The sequence below is a fragment of the Electrona antarctica genome (genome assembly GCF_951216825.1).
Source record: "Electrona antarctica genome assembly, contig: scaffold_296, whole genome shotgun sequence".
NCBI classification, from domain to species: Eukaryota; Metazoa; Chordata; class Actinopteri; order Myctophiformes; family Myctophidae; genus Electrona; species Electrona antarctica.
This window is the reverse complement of record NW_027636931.1, coordinates 38,980-59,054: the sequence shown is the minus strand read 5'-3', so window position 1 is coordinate 59,054 and position 20,075 is coordinate 38,980. Positions and strand designations below refer to the sequence as shown.

General features: G+C 35.1%; 1 protein-coding gene across 3 annotated transcripts in view; it reads left to right on the top strand.

Moving 5' to 3' along the window:
• nudt13 (nudix (nucleoside diphosphate linked moiety X)-type motif 13) overlaps window positions 1-20,075 on the top strand; it is a 50,989-nt gene that overhangs the window by 15,230 nt on the left and 15,684 nt on the right. For all 3 annotated transcript variants that reach the window (XM_079532378.1, XM_079532380.1, XM_079532379.1), the window contains exon 3: window positions 16,196-16,338. In XM_079532378.1, coding sequence (XP_079388504.1) covers window positions 16,196-16,338 — 143 coding nt within the window. The remainder of the gene's footprint in view (window positions 1-16,195; window positions 16,339-20,075) is intronic.

Here is a 20,075-nt window from a genome sequence, read left to right as displayed (position 1 = left end):
ATTGTATATTAACGTACAGGTATCTCAGTACAGTATATTGTATAATAACGTACAGGTATCTCAGTAACAGTATATTGTATATTAACGTACAGGTATCTCAGTACAGTATATTGTATATTAACGTACAGGTATCTCAGTACAGTATATTGTATATTAACGTACAGGTATCTCAGTACAGTATATTGTATAATAACGTACAGGTATCTCAGTAACAGTATATTGTATATTAATGTACAGGTATCTCAGTAACAGTATATTGTATATTAACCCTTAGAAGAGCAAAGACGCCAATTGGCGTCTTCATCAGAATTCCGTAAATGAGCAATGACGCCAATTGGCGTCTTTCTCTTTTTTGATTAATCTAAACATATTAATATGCTCCGAAGCGCTGTTTAAATTCCTGAGCTTATATTCCAACTACATTACCCAGAAAACCCGTGTCACGTGACACACGTGTACGTGTTGCCATTGGAAGCTGGTCCCACCCCCTGTAAACAGTGGGGGCAGAGGGAGTCTTCATAGTTTTCATTGTTTTGCCTGTTTGCCGTCTCGCCCGAGCGATTTTCTAGCAGAAAAAGTTGAAAGCAGTACTATTTATTTGAGCGAGTTTTGTGGTAGTAGTATTGATCCATACGCGTCCCAGTCGCCTTCTCCAGGCGGAGTAGCCCTGGTCCAGTGCTTACAGCGAGACTCGCTGCTCCCTCCCTCCTTTTTTCATTGTCTCCCCATCGTCGTCCGATGAGCTATACCGGGAAACCATTGAAGAAGACGATCAACCCGGAATGTTTTGAGGTAATCTTATTGTAGAAAATGCCCTTCTATAGTGATCAGAAATCATAAGATGATCGCTACAAATAGATGCTTGGATAATTACTACTACTAGTCAGATCATGACGCCAGAATGACTCACCACGATGGCCCCCAGCCATTAGCCAGCACCGAAGGTGCTGGCTAATGGTGTTGGTCGGTGCATTGGTGCTGGCTAAGGGCTGGAGGGGGGGGTTGGTGTCGATCGGTTGGTTGTTGCAGTACAAATGTATCGTAGCAGGCATGCACGCATGGCATTACAAGTATTTTATATTGTAGCGTGCCTTATAGGCGATCTGATCTTTAGAGTAATGTTCGCTCCTTTTATTTACTGTCTACAAAGACGGAGAACAAACATGCATCGTTTACTGAAGCAACGCGTGGTTATGATGACGTTGCTACAAGGATCGGAGGGGGGACGGGGAGTGAAGCTAACAGTAGCGTATTATATAAGATCTGTATGACGTTTCATTGACGTCTGAGCTTGCATGATAATTGCATTCATTGTATATTGTATACAATCATGATTGTACATTGTTTAGTGTGTCTCCGTGTGATGATGATGATGACGATGATGTCAGATAGCCTACGTCCCCCCCCCCCCCCAACTGGCTATTGGCCGGGCTGACTACAGCTAAATGTTTATTTTTATATATTTAGAACTGGCATCGGAGGAGGAGGATGATGATGATGATGATGATGATGATGAAGACGAAGAGTCAAGACTGCGATGGAGTTCTCCGACACTGAACCGGATGCATTCATTCATTTCAGTTGTTGTTTTTTTTTTAAATTTAGCCTACACACACACACACCGTCAAGAACAACTGGAATGCAGTGGTTTGGGGACACTGGGGAGTTTGGGGACAACTGTTTTGTATGTAGGCCTATTTATTTTCTGTAATATTTATTATAATTGTATTATGTTAGTAGTCATAAAAAATAAAAGACAAGCTTTTACAATGAGTTAGACCTGTCATGGCTATTTTGTTCACTAGTCTGAGGTTTATGGTTTGACTAAGCGAGTTTCAACTGTGATTTACTCTGTAACGGTAGATGGTAAGAACCCAATTTTTTTGTTATAATACAGTATACATTCAAGTCTATATTTTGATACATATCATGGGCACAAAGTCATATCAAAACAATGTCCTTGGATGAGTTTTTTATCAAAACTGTTTCTTCACAACAGGTTTTTGAGATACATGCATGAATAGACACGGTACTGGTAAGACTATGTAAACATGGTATATATCAAAATGTGCGTTAGAATGTCTAATTTTACCCCAAAAAAGAATTGAGTTTATATGATGTTCCATTTCAGAGCTAGGGGGACTTTTAGCTGGATAGGTCAGATTGATCATGACTGACCATGCTATTTATAGATGGCAAAATATCTACAGTGGTACATGTGAGAAACTTTTTATTTTATTTTAATTGAACTAGACAACTCACCCTTTAAAATGAGATATTGCATGGCTATGTACGCCCAGCAGAAAAAAAGTTATTTAGAAAATAAAACTTCAACCGGTCATAACTTTTGTTGTTGTCCTAGAAACACTACCCAGTGTAAATGCAGGCTCTTTTAAATGGCTTCCAACACCACAACTAAACATTTTATCAACTCAGTTCATTTTTTTCCTGGAAGCAGACAAGCCAAGCTTTCTCTGAAGGTCTTTCGTTGTCACACATTCACAACAGAGAATTTTCAATAAATCATTCAAAAACGCCATTCTGCCATAGAGAAGTCTAAAAACTATATAGAAATCCATGAAACTCTCAAAGAGTTAACGTACAGGTATCTCAGTAACAGTATATTGTATATTAACGTACAGGTATCTCAGTACAGTATATTGTATATTAACGTACAGGTATCTCAGTACAGTATATTGTATAATAACGTACAGGTATCTCAGTAACAGTATATTGTATATTAACGTACAGGTATCTCAGTACAGTATATTGTATATTAACGTACAGGTATCTCAGTACAGTATATTGTATATTAACGTACAGGTATCTCAGTACAGTATATTGTATATTAACGTACAGGTATCTCAGTAACAGTATATTGTATATTAACGTACAGGTATCTCAGTAACAGTATATTGTATATTAACGTACAGGTATCTCAGTACAGTATATTGTATATTAACGTACAGGTATCTCAGTACAGTATATTGTATATTAACGTACAGGTATCTCAGTACAGTATATTGTATAATAACGTACAGGTATCTCAGTAACAGTATATTGTATATTAACCTACAGGTATCTCAGTACAGTATATTGTATATTAACGTACAGGTATCTCAGTACAGTATATTGTATATTAACGTACAGGTATCTCAGTAACAGTATATTGTATATTAACGTACAGGTATCTCAGTAACAGTATATTGTATATTAACGTACAGGTATCTCAGTAACAGTATATTGTATATTAACGTACAGGTATCTCAGTACAGTATATTGTATATTAACGTACAGGTATCTCAGTACAGTATATTGTATATTAACGTACAGGTATCTCAGTACAGTATATTGTATAATAACGTACAGGTATCTCAGTAACAGTATATTGTATATTAACGTACAGGTATCTCAGTACAGTATATTGTATATTAACGTACAGGTATCTCAGTACAGTATATTGTATATTAACGTACAGGTATCTCAGTACAGTATATTGTATAATAACGTACAGGTATCTCAGTAACAGTATATTGTATATTAACGTACAGGTATCTCAGTACAGTATATTGTATATTAACGTACAGGTATCTCAGTACAGTATATTGTATATTAACGTACAGGTATCTCAGTAACATTATATTGTATATTAACGTACAGGTATCTCAGTAACAGTATATTGTATATTAACGTACAGGTATCTCAGTACAGTATATTGTATATTAACGTACAGGTATCTCAGTAACAGTATATTGTATATTAACGTACAGGTATCTCAGTACAGTATATTGTATATTAACGTACAGGTATCTCAGTACAGTATATTGTATAATAACGTACAGGTATCTCAGTAACAGTATATTGTATATTAACGTACAGGTATCTCAGTACAGTATATTGTATATTAACGTACAGGTATCTCAGTACAGTATATTGTATATTAACGTACAGGTATCTCAGTACAGTATATTGTATATTAACGTACAGGTATCTCAGTACAGTATATTGTATAATAACGTACAGGTATCTCAGTAACAGTATATTGTATATTAACGTACAGGTATCTCAGTACAGTATATTGTATATTAACGTACAGGTATCTCAGTACAGTATATTGTATATTAACGTACAGGTATCTCAGTACAGTATATTGTATAATAACGTACAGGTATCTCAGTAACAGTATATTGTATATTAACGTACAGGTATCTCAGTACAGTATATTGTATATTAACGTACAGGTATCTCAGTACAGTATATTGTATATTAACGTACAGGTATCTCAGTACAGTATATTGTATATTAACGTACAGGTATCTCAGTACAGTATATTGTATATTAACGTACAGGTATCTCAGTAACAGTATATTGTATATTAACGTACAGGTATCTCAGTAACAGTATATTGTATATTAACGTACAGGTATCTCAGTAACAGTATATTGTATATTAACGTACAGGTATCTCAGTAACAGTATATTGTATATTAACGTACAGGTATCTCAGTAACAGTATATTGTATATTAACGTACAGGTATCTCAGTACAGTATATTGTATATTAACGTACAGGTATCTCAGTACAGTATATTGTATATTAACGTACAGGTATCTCATACAGTATATTGTATATTAACGTACAGGTATCTCAGTAACAGTATATTGTATATTAACGTACAGGTATCTCAGTACAGTATATTGTATATTAACGTACAGGTATCTCAGTACAGTATATTGTATATTAACGTACAGGTATCTCAGTACAGTATATTGTATATTAACGTACAGGTATCTCAGTACAGTATATTGTATAATAACGTACAGGTATCTCAGTAACAGTATATTGTATATTAACGTACAGGTATCTCAGTACAGTATATTGTATATTAACGTACAGGTATCTCAGTACAGTATATTGTATATTAACGTACAGGTATCTCAGTACAGTATATTGTATAATAACGTACAGGTATCTCAGTAACAGTATATTGTATATTAACGTACAGGTATCTCAGTACAGTATATTGTATATTAACGTACAGGTATCTCAGTACAGTATATTGTATATTAACGTACAGGTATCTCAGTACAGTATATTGTATATTAACGTACAGGTATCTCAGTACAGTATATTGTATATTAACGTACAGGTATCTCAGTAACAGTATATTGTATATTAACGTACAGGTATCTCAGTAACAGTATATTGTATATTAACGTACAGGTATCTCAGTAACAGTATATTGTATATTAACGTACAGGTATCTCAGTAACAGTATATTGTATATTAACGTACAGGTATCTCAGTAACAGTATATTGTATATTAACGTACAGGTATCTCAGTACAGTATATTGTATATTAACGTACAGGTATCTCAGTACAGTATATTGTATATTAACGTACAGGTATCTCATACAGTATATTGTATATTAACGTACAGGTATCTCAGTAACAGTATATTGTATATTAACGTACAGGTATCTCAGTACAGTATATTGTATATTAACGTACAGGTATCTCAGTACAGTATATTGTATATTAACGTACAGGTATCTCAGTACAGTATATTGTATATTAACGTACAGGTATCTCAGTACAGTATATTGTATATTAACGTACAGGTATCTCAGTACAGTATATTGTATATTAACGTACAGGTATCTCAGTAACAGTATATTGTATATTAACGTACAGGTATCTCAGTACAGTATATTGTATATTAACGTACAGGTATCTCAGTACAGTATATTGTATATTAACGTACAGGTATCTCAGTAACAGTATATTGTATATTAACGTACAGGTATCTCAGTACAGTATATTGTATATTAACGTACAGGTATCTCAGTACAGTATATTGTATATTAACGTACAGGTATCTCAGTACAGTATATTGTATATTAACGTACAGGTATCTCAGTAACAGTATATTGTATATTAACGTACAGGTATCTCAGTACAGTATATTGTATATTAACGTACAGGTATCTCAGTACAGTATATTGTATATTAACGTACAGGTATCTCAGTAACAGTATATTGTATATTAACGTACAGGTATCTCAGTAACAGTATATTGTATATTAACGTACAGGTATCTCAGTAACAGTATATTGTATATTAACGTACAGGTATCTCAGTACAGTATATTGTATATTAACGTACAGGTATCTCAGTAACAGTATATTGTATATTAACGTACAGGTATCTCAGTAACAGTATATTGTATATTAACGTACAGGTATCTCAGTAACAGTATATTGTATATTAACATACAGGTATCTCAGTACAGTATATTGTATATTAACGTACAGGTATCTCAGTAACAGTATATTGTATATTAACGTACAGGTATCTCATACAGTATATTGTATATTAACGTACAGGTATCTCAGTACAGTATATTGTATATTAACGTACAGGTATCTCAGTAACAGTATATTGTATATTAACGTACAGGTATCTCAGTACAGTATATTGTATATTAACGTACAGGTATCTCAGTACAGTAACAGTATATTAACGTACAGGTATCTCAGTAACAGTATATTGTATATTAACGTACAGGTATCTCAGTAACAGTATATTGTATATTAATGTACAGGTATCTCAGTAACAGTATATTGTATATTAACGTACAGGTATCTCAGTAACAGTATATTGTATATTAACGTACAGGTATATCAGTACAGTATATTGTATATTAACGTACAGGTATCTCAGTACAGTATATTGTATAATAACGTACAGGTATCTCAGTAACAGTATATTGTATATTAACGTACAGGTATCTCAGTACAGTATATTGTATATTAACGTACAGGTATCTCAGTACAGTATATTGTATATTAACGTACAGGTATCTCAGTAACAGTATATTGTATATTAACGTACAGGTATCTCAGTAACAGTATATTGTATATTAACGTACAGGTATCTCAGTAACAGTATATTGTATATTAACGTACAGGTATCTCAGTACAGTATATTGTATATTAACGTACAGGTATCTCAGTACAGTATATTGTATATTAACGTACAGGTATCTCAGTACAGTATATTGTATAATAACGTACAGGTATCTCAGTAACAGTATATTGTATATTAACCTACAGGTATCTCAGTACAGTATATTGTATATTAACGTACAGGTATCTCAGTACAGTATATTGTATATTAACGTACAGGTATCTCAGTAACAGTATATTGTATATTAACGTACAGGTATCTCAGTAACAGTATATTGTATATTAACGTACAGGTATCTCAGTAACAGTATATTGTATATTAACGTACAGGTATCTCAGTACAGTATATTGTATATTAACGTACAGGTATCTCAGTACAGTATATTGTATATTAACGTACAGGTATCTCAGTACAGTATATTGTATAATAACGTACAGGTATCTCAGTAACAGTATATTGTATATTAACGTACAGGTATCTCAGTACAGTATATTGTATATTAACGTACAGGTATCTCAGTACAGTATATTGTATATTAACGTACAGGTATCTCAGTACAGTATATTGTATAATAACGTACAGGTATCTCAGTAACAGTATATTGTATATTAACGTACAGGTATCTCAGTACAGTATATTGTATATTAACGTACAGGTATCTCAGTACAGTATATTGTATATTAACGTACAGGTATCTCAGTAACAGTATATTGTATATTAACGTACAGGTATCTCAGTAACAGTATATTGTATATTAACGTACAGGTATCTCAGTACAGTATATTGTATATTAACGTACAGGTATCTCAGTAACAGTATATTGTATATTAACGTACAGGTATCTCAGTACAGTATATTGTATATTAACGTACAGGTATCTCAGTACAGTATATTGTATAATAACGTACAGGTATCTCAGTAACAGTATATTGTATATTAACGTACAGGTATCTCAGTACAGTATATTGTATATTAACGTACAGGTATCTCAGTACAGTATATTGTATATTAACGTACAGGTATCTCAGTACAGTATATTGTATATTAACGTACAGGTATCTCAGTACAGTATATTGTATAATAACGTACAGGTATCTCAGTAACAGTATATTGTATATTAACGTACAGGTATCTCAGTACAGTATATTGTATATTAACGTACAGGTATCTCAGTACAGTATATTGTATATTAACGTACAGGTATCTCAGTACAGTATATTGTATATTAACGTACAGGTATCTCAGTACAGTATATTGTATATTAACGTACAGGTATCTCAGTAACAGTATATTGTATATTAACGTACAGGTATCTCAGTAACAGTATATTGTATATTAACGTACAGGTATCTCAGTAACAGTATATTGTATATTAACGTACAGGTATCTCAGTAACAGTATATTGTATATTAACGTACAGGTATCTCAGTACAGTATATTGTATATTAACGTACAGGTATCTCAGTACAGTATATTGTATATTAACGTACAGGTATCTCATACAGTATATTGTATATTAACGTACAGGTATCTCAGTAACAGTATATTGTATATTAACGTACAGGTATCTCAGTACAGTATATTGTATATTAACGTACAGGTATCTCAGTACAGTATATTGTATATTAACGTACAGGTATCTCAGTACAGTATATTGTATATTAACGTACAGGTATCTCAGTACAGTATATTGTATATTAACGTACAGGTATCTCAGTACAGTATATTGTATATTAACGTACAGGTATCTCAGTAACAGTATATTGTATATTAACGTACAGGTATCTCAGTAACAGTATATTGTATATTAACGTACAGGTATCTCAGTAACAGTATATTGTATATTAACGTACAGGTATCTCAGTAACAGTATATTGTATATTAACGTACAGGTATCTCAGTAACAGTATATTGTATATTAACGTACAGGTATCTCAGTAACAGTATATTGTATATTAACGTACAGGTATCTCAGTAACAGTATATTGTATATTAACATACAGGTATCTCAGTACAGTATATTGTATATTAACGTACAGGTATCTCAGTAACAGTATATTGTATATTAACGTACAGGTATCTCATACAGTATATTGTATATTAACGTACAGGTATCTCAGTACAGTATATTGTATATTAACGTACAGGTATCTCAGTAACAGTATATTGTATATTAACGTACAGGTATCTCAGTAACAGTATATTGTATACAATTTACAATTTAGGCATTTAGCAGACGCTCTTAATCCAGAGCGACTTACAATAGGCAAGAACAAAAAGCATGGGAATACATCACATATGTAACAAAATGCATTTATCGCGAAACATGCGTAAGCTAAGACCGTGACTAGAACATATCTATATAATGACACTATACATATAAACTATAACTAGAACATATCTATATAATGACACTATACATATAAACTACACATATGTGCTATACTATGCTGTACATATATACTATGAAGTGCTATGACTACATACAATGCACTTATTGTGCTGTCTACATGACATGCTATAAGTCTGTTTCAAATGCTATATAAGTCTAAGAAGTGCTGTCTAAGGGGGTAGGGTAAGTGCTATGGGCCATGATGGAGTCTGAAAAGGTGGGTTTTCAGACTACGGCGGAAGATCGGGAGTGATGCTGCAGTTCTGATTGCAACGGGAAGTGCATTCCACAGTTTTGGGGCCAGAAGGGAGAAGAGTTTGGGACGTGTGGAGCGTTGTCCCGGCGTTTTTAGTGAGGGTACTTCCAGCTTCCCTGCGTTGGCTGATCTGAGTGCGCGGGAGGGTTTGTAGGGTTCAATCATGCTGGCAAGATATGGGGGAGCCATACCTTTGGTTGCTTTAAATGCCAACATCAGAGTTTTGTATTCTGTGCGGGCAGCGACCGGGAGCCAGTGCAGGGAGCGGAGCAGGGGGGAGACATGTGAGAATTTTGGCTGGTTGAAGACCAAGCGAGCTGCGGCATTTTGGATCAGTTGGAGAGGCTTCAGTGCACATGCCGGTAGGCCAGTAAGGAGAGAGTTACAATAGTCAAGTTTTGACAGGACTGTTGTCTGGATTAGGAGCTGGGATGATTCCTGGGTGAGGAACGGTCTAATTCGTCGTATGTTATAGAGTGTGAACCTACAGGATCGAGTGACAGCTGTGATGTGAGTTTTGAACGAGAGCTGACTGTCCAGGACAACACCAAGGTTCCTGGCTGTTGGGACAGACGTTACCAGGGCGTTGTCTACGGAAATAGTTAGCTCCCGCATCGGGCAGGACTTAGCTGGGAAGAAGAGAAGCTCAGTCTTGTCTGGGTTCAGCTTGAGGTGGTTGGAGGACATCCACTGTGAGATGTCAGCCAGGCAAGCAGTGATGCGCTCTTCCACCTGGGTGGCAGAGGGGGGGAAGGATAGAAACAGTTGTGTGTCATCGGCATAACAGTGATAGGATATATTGTGGGCAGAGATGATAGTGCCAAGGGATTTAGTGTACAGTGATCAAAGGAGGGGACCAAGTACAGATCCCTGTGGGACCCCAGTTTGGAGGGTTCGGGGGGATGATAACAGACCTTTCCAGGAGACCTGGTAGGTCCGGTCGGTGAGGTAAGAGGAGAACCACTTTAGTGCCGTCCCGCCGATGCCTAGATCCGCTAGGGTGTCTAGGAGCAGCTGGTGGTTCACTGTGTCAAATGCTGCTGATAGGTCTAGGAGAATCAGGACTGCAGAGTGGGAAGCAGCCTGGGCAGCATGTAGTGCTTCTGTGACTGCCAGCAGGGCAGTTTCTGTGGAGTGGGCTTTTTTGAATCCGGATATTAACGTATATTAACGTACAGGTATCTCATACAGTATATTGTATATTAACGTACAGGTATCTCAGTAACAGTATATTGTATATTAACGTACAGGTATCTCAGTACAGTATATTGTATATTAACGTACAGGTATCTCAGTACAGTATATTGTATATTAACGTACAGGTATCTCATACAGTATATTGTATATTAACGTACAGGTATCTCAGTAACAGTATATTGTATATTAACGTACAGGTATCTCAGTACAGTATATTGTATATTAACGTACAGGTATCTCAGTACAGTATATTGTATATTAACGTACAGGTATCTCAGTACAGTATATTGTATATTAACGTACAGGTATCTCAGTACAGTATATTGTATATTAACGTACAGGTATCTCAGTACAGTATATTGTATATTAACGTACAGGTATCTCAGTACAGTATATTGTATATTAACGTACAGGTATCTCAGTAACAGTATATTAACGTACAGGTATCTCAGTACAGTATATTGTATATTAACGTACAGGTATCTCAGTACAGTATATTGTATATTAACGTACAGGTATCTCAGTACAGTATATTGTATATTAACGTACAGGTATCTCAGTACAGTATATTGTATATTAACGTACAGGTATCTCAGTAACAGTATATTAACGTACAGGTATCTCAGTACAGTATATTGTATATTAACGTACAGGTATCTCAGTACAGTATATTGTATATTAACGTACAGGTATCTCAGTACAGTATATTGTATATTAACGTACAGGTATCTCAGTAACAGTATATTGTATATTAACGTACAGGTATCTCAGTACAGTATATTGTATATTAACGTACAGGTATCTCAGTAACAGTATATTGTATATTAACGTACAGGTATCTCAGTACAGTATATTGTATATTAACGTACAGGTATCTCAGTAACAGTATATTGTATATTAACGTACAGGTATCTCAGTACAGTATATTGTATATTAACGTACAGGTATCTCAGTAACAGTATATTGTATATTAACGTACAGGTATCTCAGTACAGTATATTAACGTACAGGTATCTCAGTAACAGTATATTGTATATTAACGTACAGGTATCTCAGTAACAGTATATTGTATATTAACCTACAGGTATCTCAGTAACAGTATATTGTATATTAACGTACAGGTATCTCAGTAACAGTATATTGTATATTAACGTACAGGTATCTCAGTACAGTATATTGTATATTAACGTACAGGTATCTCAGTACAGTATATTGTATATTAACGTACAGGTATCTCATACAGTATATTGTATATTAACGTACAGGTATCTCAGTAACAGTATATTGTATATTAACGTACAGGTATCTCAGTAACAGTATATTGTATATTAACGTACAGGTATCTCAGTAACAGTATATTGTATATTAACCTACAGGTATCTCAGTAACAGTATATTGTATATTAACGTACAGGTATCTCAGTAACAGTATATTGTATATTAACGTACAGGTATCTCAGTACAGTATATTGTATATTAACGTACAGGTATCTCAGTACAGTATATTGTATATTAACGTACAGGTATCTCATACAGTATATTGTATATTAACGTACAGGTATCTCAGTAACAGTATATTGTATATTAACGTACAGGTATCTCAGTACAGTATATTGTATATTAACGTACAGGTATCTCAGTACAGTATATTGTATAATAACGTACAGGTATCTCAGTAACAGTATATTGTATATTAACGTACAGGTATCTCAGTACAGTATATTGTATATTAACGTACAGGTATCTCAGTACAGTATATTGTATATTAACATTACATTACAGTCAGTCATTTAGCAGACGCTTTTATCCAAAGCGACTTACAATAAGTGTATTCAACATAGGTAGGGAACAAAAACTACTAATCACCAGAAGTCTTTAGTGCATTTTCTGCAAAAACAAGCAACCAAGAGTATACCTAGCGCTAAGGTAAAAGTGCAATATATCAGCTACCTATTTCCTTAACCAGATGAGACAAAATAGCTAAATCAAATGAGCATGAGCTAAAACAATTAAGTGTATCGACTAAACAAGATCCAATAAACAATACAACAATAGAAAACAAGCGTTCGTACAACTAGTTAACAACAAGTAGGTCAGGCAGAGAGGAAGGGTAGTGTTTCCTGAAGAGGTGGGTTTTCAACCTGCGGCGAAATATGGGCAGTGACTCTGCTGTCCTAACATCAGTGGGGAGTTCATTCCACCACTGTGGGGCCAGAACAGAAAAGAGTCGTGACCGTGTGGATCGGCCAGAAGGACCCTTGAGTGACGAGGCAATCAGTCGCCCCGAGGTGGCAGACCGAAGTGGTCGGGCAGGGGTGTAGGCATCGACCATAGCCCGGAGGTAGGAAGGAGCTGTTCCTTTCACTGCCCTTTCACTTAACGTACAGGTATCTCAGTACAGTATATTGTATATTAACGTACAGGTATCTCAGTACAGTATATTGTATAATAACGTACAGGTATCTCAGTAACAGTATATTGTATATTAACGTACAGGTATCTCAGTACAGTATATTGTATATTAACGTACAGGTATCTCAGTACAGTATATTGTATATTAACGTACAGGTATCTCAGTAACAGTATATTGTATATTAACGTACAGGTATCTCAGTAACAGTATATTATATATTAACGTACAGGTATCTCAGTAACAGTATATTGTATATTAACGTACAGGTATCTCAGTAACAGTATATTGTATATTAACGTACAGGTATCTCAGTACAGTATATTGTATATTAACGTACAGGTATCTCAGTACAGTATATTGTATATTAACGTACAGGTATCTCAGTACAGTATATTGTATATTAACGTACAGGTATCTCAGTACAGTATATTGTATATTAACGTACAGGTATCTCAGTAACAGTATATTGTATATTAACGTACAGGTATCTCAGTACAGTATATTGTATATTAACGTACAGGTATCTCAGTACAGTATATTGTATATTAACGTACAGGTATCTCAGTACAGTATATTGTATATTAACGTACAGGTATCTCAGTACAGTATATTGTATATTAACGTACAGGTATCTCAGTAACAGTATATTGTATATTAACGTACAGGTATCTCAGTAACAGTATATTGTATATTAACGTACAGGTATCTCAGTAACAGTATATTAACGTACAGGTATCTCAGTAACAGTATATTGTATATTAACGTACAGGTATCTCAGTAACAGTATATTGTATATTAACGTACAGGTATCTCAGTACAGTATATTGTATATTAACGTACAGGTATCTCAGTACAGTATATTGTATATTAACGTACAGGTATCTCAGTAACAGTATATTGTATATTAACGTACAGGTATCTCAGTAACAGTATATTGTATATTAACGTACAGGTATCTCAGTAACAGTATATTGTATATTAACGTACAGGTATCTCAGTACAGTATATTGTATATTAACGTACAGGTATCTCAGTACAGTATATTGTATATTAACGTACAGGTATCTCATACAGTATATTGTATATTAACGTACAGGTATCTCAGTACAGTATATTGTATATTAACGTACAGGTATCTCAGTAACAGTATATTGTATATTAACGTACAGGTATCTCAGTAACAGTATATTGTATATTAACGTACAGGTATCTCAGTACAGTATATTGTATATTAACGTACAGGTATCTCAGTAACAGTATATTGTATATTAACGTACAGGTATCTCATACAGTATATTGTATATTAACGTACAGGTATCTCAGTAACAGTATATTGTATATTAACGTACAGGTATCTCAGTACAGTATATTGTATATTAACGTACAGGTATCTCAGTACAGTATATTGTATATTAACGTACAGGTATCTCATACAGTATATTGTATATTAACGTACAGGTATCTCAGTAACAGTATATTGTATATTAACGTACAGGTATCTCAGTACAGTATATTGTATATTAACGTACAGGTATCTCAGTACAGTATATTGTATATTAACGTACAGGTATCTCAGTACAGTATATTGTATATTAACGTACAGGTATCTCAGTAACAGTATATTAACGTACAGGTATCTCAGTACAGTATATTGTATATTAACGTACAGGTATCTCAGTACAGTATATTGTATATTAACGTACAGGTATCTCAGTACAGTATATTGTATATTAACGTACAGGTATCTCAGTAACAGTATATTAACGTACAGGTATCTCAGTACAGTATATTGTATATTAACGTACAGGTATCTCAGTACAGTATATTGTATATTAACGTACAGGTATCTCAGTACAGTATATTGTATATTAACGTACAGGTATCTCAGTACAGTATATTGTATATTAACGTACAGGTATCTCAGTAACAGTATATTAACGTACAGGTATCTCAGTACAGTATATTGTATATTAACGTACAGGTATCTCAGTACAGTATATTGTATATTAACGTACAGGTATCTCAGTACAGTATATTGTATATTAACGTACAGGTATCTCAGTAACAGTATATTGTATATTAATGTACAGGTATCTCAGTACAGTATATTGTATATTAACGTACAGGTATCTCAGTACAGTATATTGTATATTAACGTACAGGTATCTCAGTACAGTATATTGTATATTAACGTACAGGTATCTCAGTACAGTATATTGTATATTAACATACAGGTATATCAGTAACAGTATATTGTATATTAACGTACAGGTATCTCAGTAACAGTATATTGTATATTAACGTACAGGTATCTCAGTACAGTATATTGTATATTAACGTACAGGTATCTCAGTACAGTATATTGTATATTAACGTAGGCTACAGGTATATCAGTACAGTATATTGTATATTAACGTACAGGTATCTCAGTACAGTATATTGTATATTAACGTACAGGTATCGCAGTACAGTATATTGTATATTAACGTAGGCTACAGGTATCTCAGTACAGTATATTGTATATTAACGTACAGGTATCTCAGTAACAGTATATTGTATATTAACGTACAGGTATCTCAGTACAGTATATTGTATATTAACGTACAGGTATCTCATACAGTATATTGTATATTAACGTACAGGTATCTCAGTACAGTATATTGTATATTAACGTACAGGTATCTCAGTAACAGTATATTGTATATTAACGTACAGGTATCTCAGTACAGTATATTGTATATTAACGTACAGGTATCTCAGTACAGTATATTGTATATTAACGTACAGGTATCTCAGTACAGTATATTGTATATTAACGTACAGGTATCTCAGTACAGTATATTGTATATTAACGTACAGGTATCTCAGTAACAGTATATTGTATATTAACGTACAGGTATCTCAGTACAGTATATTGTATAATAACGTACAGGTATCTCAGTAACAGTATATTGTATATTAACGTACAGGTATCTCAGTAAACTGAAGACAGATGACGATGCGTGTCTGATCGCCCTACAGTCGGCCACCGTCCACCTCTTCCACCGACTGAGTCCTCTGTTGAGACGCAGCCCGCACGGAGCGTACGCCCTGCCTGCTCTGAGCACCACAGGTACACTCTACTGTACACTCTACTGTACAACATACTGTACACTCTACTGTACAACATACTGTACAACATACTGTATATATATTGCGAACGCAGTGAGCACTAACTGTAGAAGCTGGCCTAAACTGTCTGTGTGTCATGCTGTAACACCACCGGCCCGCCACCAGAGGGCGCAGCTGTATCACACACAAAAACACACACACACACACACACACACACACACACACACACACACACACACACACACACACACACACACACAAAAACTTAACTTAAAAAAACGTAACTTATTATTTATTTATTTTTAAACACTTTATAGCGTCACAGTCCCGAGAGTGACTTTGAGAGCTGTTTCCGTTACAATGGAAGTCAATGAGAGCCTGTTTTTATTTCTAATATGTACTATTAAACTGCACAACGGAGCGAAATAATTCATGGAATGGACTAGTTTGCTAATAACAAGGTAAGAAAGCCAACCCTCGGTCTGAGGTCCACACATGCTGTACAGCAAATATATTTGACACTGCTTAACTAACCATTTGTGACTAAATTTGACTGAGGGACTGCCATTGGATTTTTTTCGTTTCATGTCATATGAAAGCAGGGAATCGTAGCTTCAAACTGACATATTGGTTGTTCAGTTTGACCCACCAGTTTTGGAGATATGGCTTATAGAGTAATGTCTTGCAGAGAAACAGCGAGTTGAGAAAACAGGCTTGAAAAGGTTCACTTCTGTGGTCTCTAACATTACACCTAGCTACATGTTTAACACTTTGATTGCTACAAGATCTCAACAGGCCTATTTGGATGTTGCTACCGTTTAACATTGCACAAAGGCCTTGTTCGGGGGCCCACAGCAAAATGTTCTCTTATAGCGAGAATCACACGCATACATCAAAAGAAAGCTGAACTTGTCCACTTCAATTTAAAAAATACATTTTGATTTTACCATGTTCCATTCTGGAGATATTGACCTTTTTGCAACACCTGCATTTGCCTGGAAGTGGTTATCTTGAACAGCGAGCAGAGTTATGGATGGTTTAAAGTCAGAGACATTGACAGGCAGATATAAAATTGAACCCAATAAATATCCTATACATCCTATACACCGAATGAAAGCCCTGAATGTGTACTTTTACGAGGAAAAGAGTAAACATTGATCCCATGTACAGTTAGACAGTAATTGGTTATTGAATGCAGCTTGTGCCCACCAGATAACTTCAGAGAAGACATGGACGTGAACTCCTCAATATTCACAAAATAAGGCCTATAGCGACATATAAATACTATATACCGTATGAAACAGAAGACTCTCTGCTTTCATAAGAAAAAAACTTCTACTGTAGTAATAATAAAAATCACACCCATGTGAAGTGAGTGGTGCAACTCTGTCCCATATTCTGTTCTCTGCTTATTCAATACAGCTCGCTATATACGGACTGAGGCAGAAAGTCATGTAAACCTTTTATTTACAGTTTGGTCTGTAAACTTCTACTGTAATAATAAAAATCACACCCCTGTGAAGTGAGCGTTGCAACTGTTCTGTACTTATTCACTACAGCTCGCTATATACGGACTGAGACAGAAAGTCATGTAAACCTTTTATTTACAGTTTGGTCTGTAAACTTCTACTGTAATAATAAAAATCACACCCCTGTGAAGTGAGCGGTGCAACTGTTCTCTACAGTTGCGCGGTGCAATGGTAGAGAACAGTTGCACCGCTCACTTCACAGGGGTGTGATTTTCGGGTCCATGTCTTCTCTGCAGTTATATCTGGTGGGCGCAATGTGCAATGTAACCAATTTATGACAAACTGTACATGGGATCAATGTTTACTCTTTTCCTCGTAAAAGTACACATTCAGGGCTTTCATTCGGTGTATAGGATGTATAGCATATTTATTGTGTTTATTGTTATATCTGCCTGTCAATGTCTGACTATAAACCTTCATAACTCTGCTTTTAGATGATGATGATGATTGCCTCATTGTCTTGATCGCAAAACATTGGGGGGGGGGGGTTCATGGGCACATTGGGCAGCAAAAGTCTTGATCCGTACGGCTATAAAAAGTCCCATTCCACCGTTCGGTTCAGAACTATAGTATAACGGTGAGACGCGTTGTCATCAGCTGATTTTGTTTTTCAAGCTAGTATAGGGAAACATGCCTGGGCATGCACGTTGGGGGCGATGGAGAAAAAAAAGCTTCGGATCACAACACCACGGTTTAGGACGCGGAAAAGTTCGTTATACATTACACCCGGGTCGATTACGTCCCCGATGCGTTCATTGCGGTCTTATCACTACAATTATAATGAATAAAAAAGCGTTACAACCACACGTCCGAGCGATCTCCGATTATGACGGCTCTGCATGGCGATACGTGATCCACCAACGGTAGACTTGTCTTTTGTCATGGCGGCCCCTCTCGATACTGTAGTTCGTTTGTTAGTTCGTAGTATTGTAGGCTCGGGGATCGTTTGGTCGCTACAGTATGAAGAAGGAAACATGCATCTGTCCATGTGTGTTGCAGACGTTATGCATTGCAATGCAATGCCGATCGGATCCGGTGCATATGTGTTTAGGCAGCGTTCCGTTGATTATGTTTTTTTCCGAGAGCCATCTCGCAAGATCCTCCTTCTGGAGAAACAGGAGGGGAGGGGGGAATCGAGTACTATTTTTTTTTTTCTGATCACGTGAGCGGGACTAAGCAGCAATGATAGGGTGATGGTTCTTCATTGTCCGGGTGGGTAAAAAGATGAATGAAAGTATGCTATAAAAAAGTGATTGAAACGTATTGATACGTGATTCGCACCCGACGTTTGATTAATTGATAACGTATTGATACGCGATTCGCGTCGGCTGTGTTAAGCATTTATTTCATATTTACATGTCTTCTGTGGACTCTAACATTACACCTAGTTACATGTTTAAGCATTTATTTCATATTTACATGTCTTCTGTGGTCTTGTGGTCTCTAACATTACACCTAGCTACATGTTTAAGCATTTATTTCATATTTACATGTCTTCTGTGGACTCTAACATTACACCTAGCTACATGTTTAAGCATTTATTTCATATTTACATGTCTTCTGTGGTCTCTAACATTACACCTAGCTACATGTTTAAGCATTTATTTCATATTTACATGTCTTCTGTGGACTCTAACATTACACCTATAGCTACATGTTTAAGCATTTATTTCATATTTACATGTCTTCTGTGGACTCTAACATTACACGGTTACACCTAGCTACATGTTTAAGCATTTATTTCATATTTACATGTCTTCTGTGGACTCTAACATTACACCTAGCTACATGTTTAAGCATTTATTTCATATTTACATGTCTTCTGTGGTCTCTAACATTACACCTAGCTACATGTTTAAGCATTTATTTCATATTTACATGTCTTCTGTGGACTCTAACATTACACCTATAGCTACATATTTAAGCATTTATTTCATATTTACATGTCTTCTGTGGACTCTAACATTACACCTAGCTACATATTTAAGCATTTATTTCATATTTACATGTCTTCTGTGGTCTCTAACATTACACCTAGCTACATGTTTAAGCATTTATTTCATATTTACATGTCTTCTGTGGTCTTGTGGTCTCTAACATTACACCTAGCTACATGTTTAAGCATTTATTTCATATTTACATGTCTTCTGTGGACTCTAACATTACACCTAGCTACATGTTTAAGCATTTATTTCATATTTACATGTCT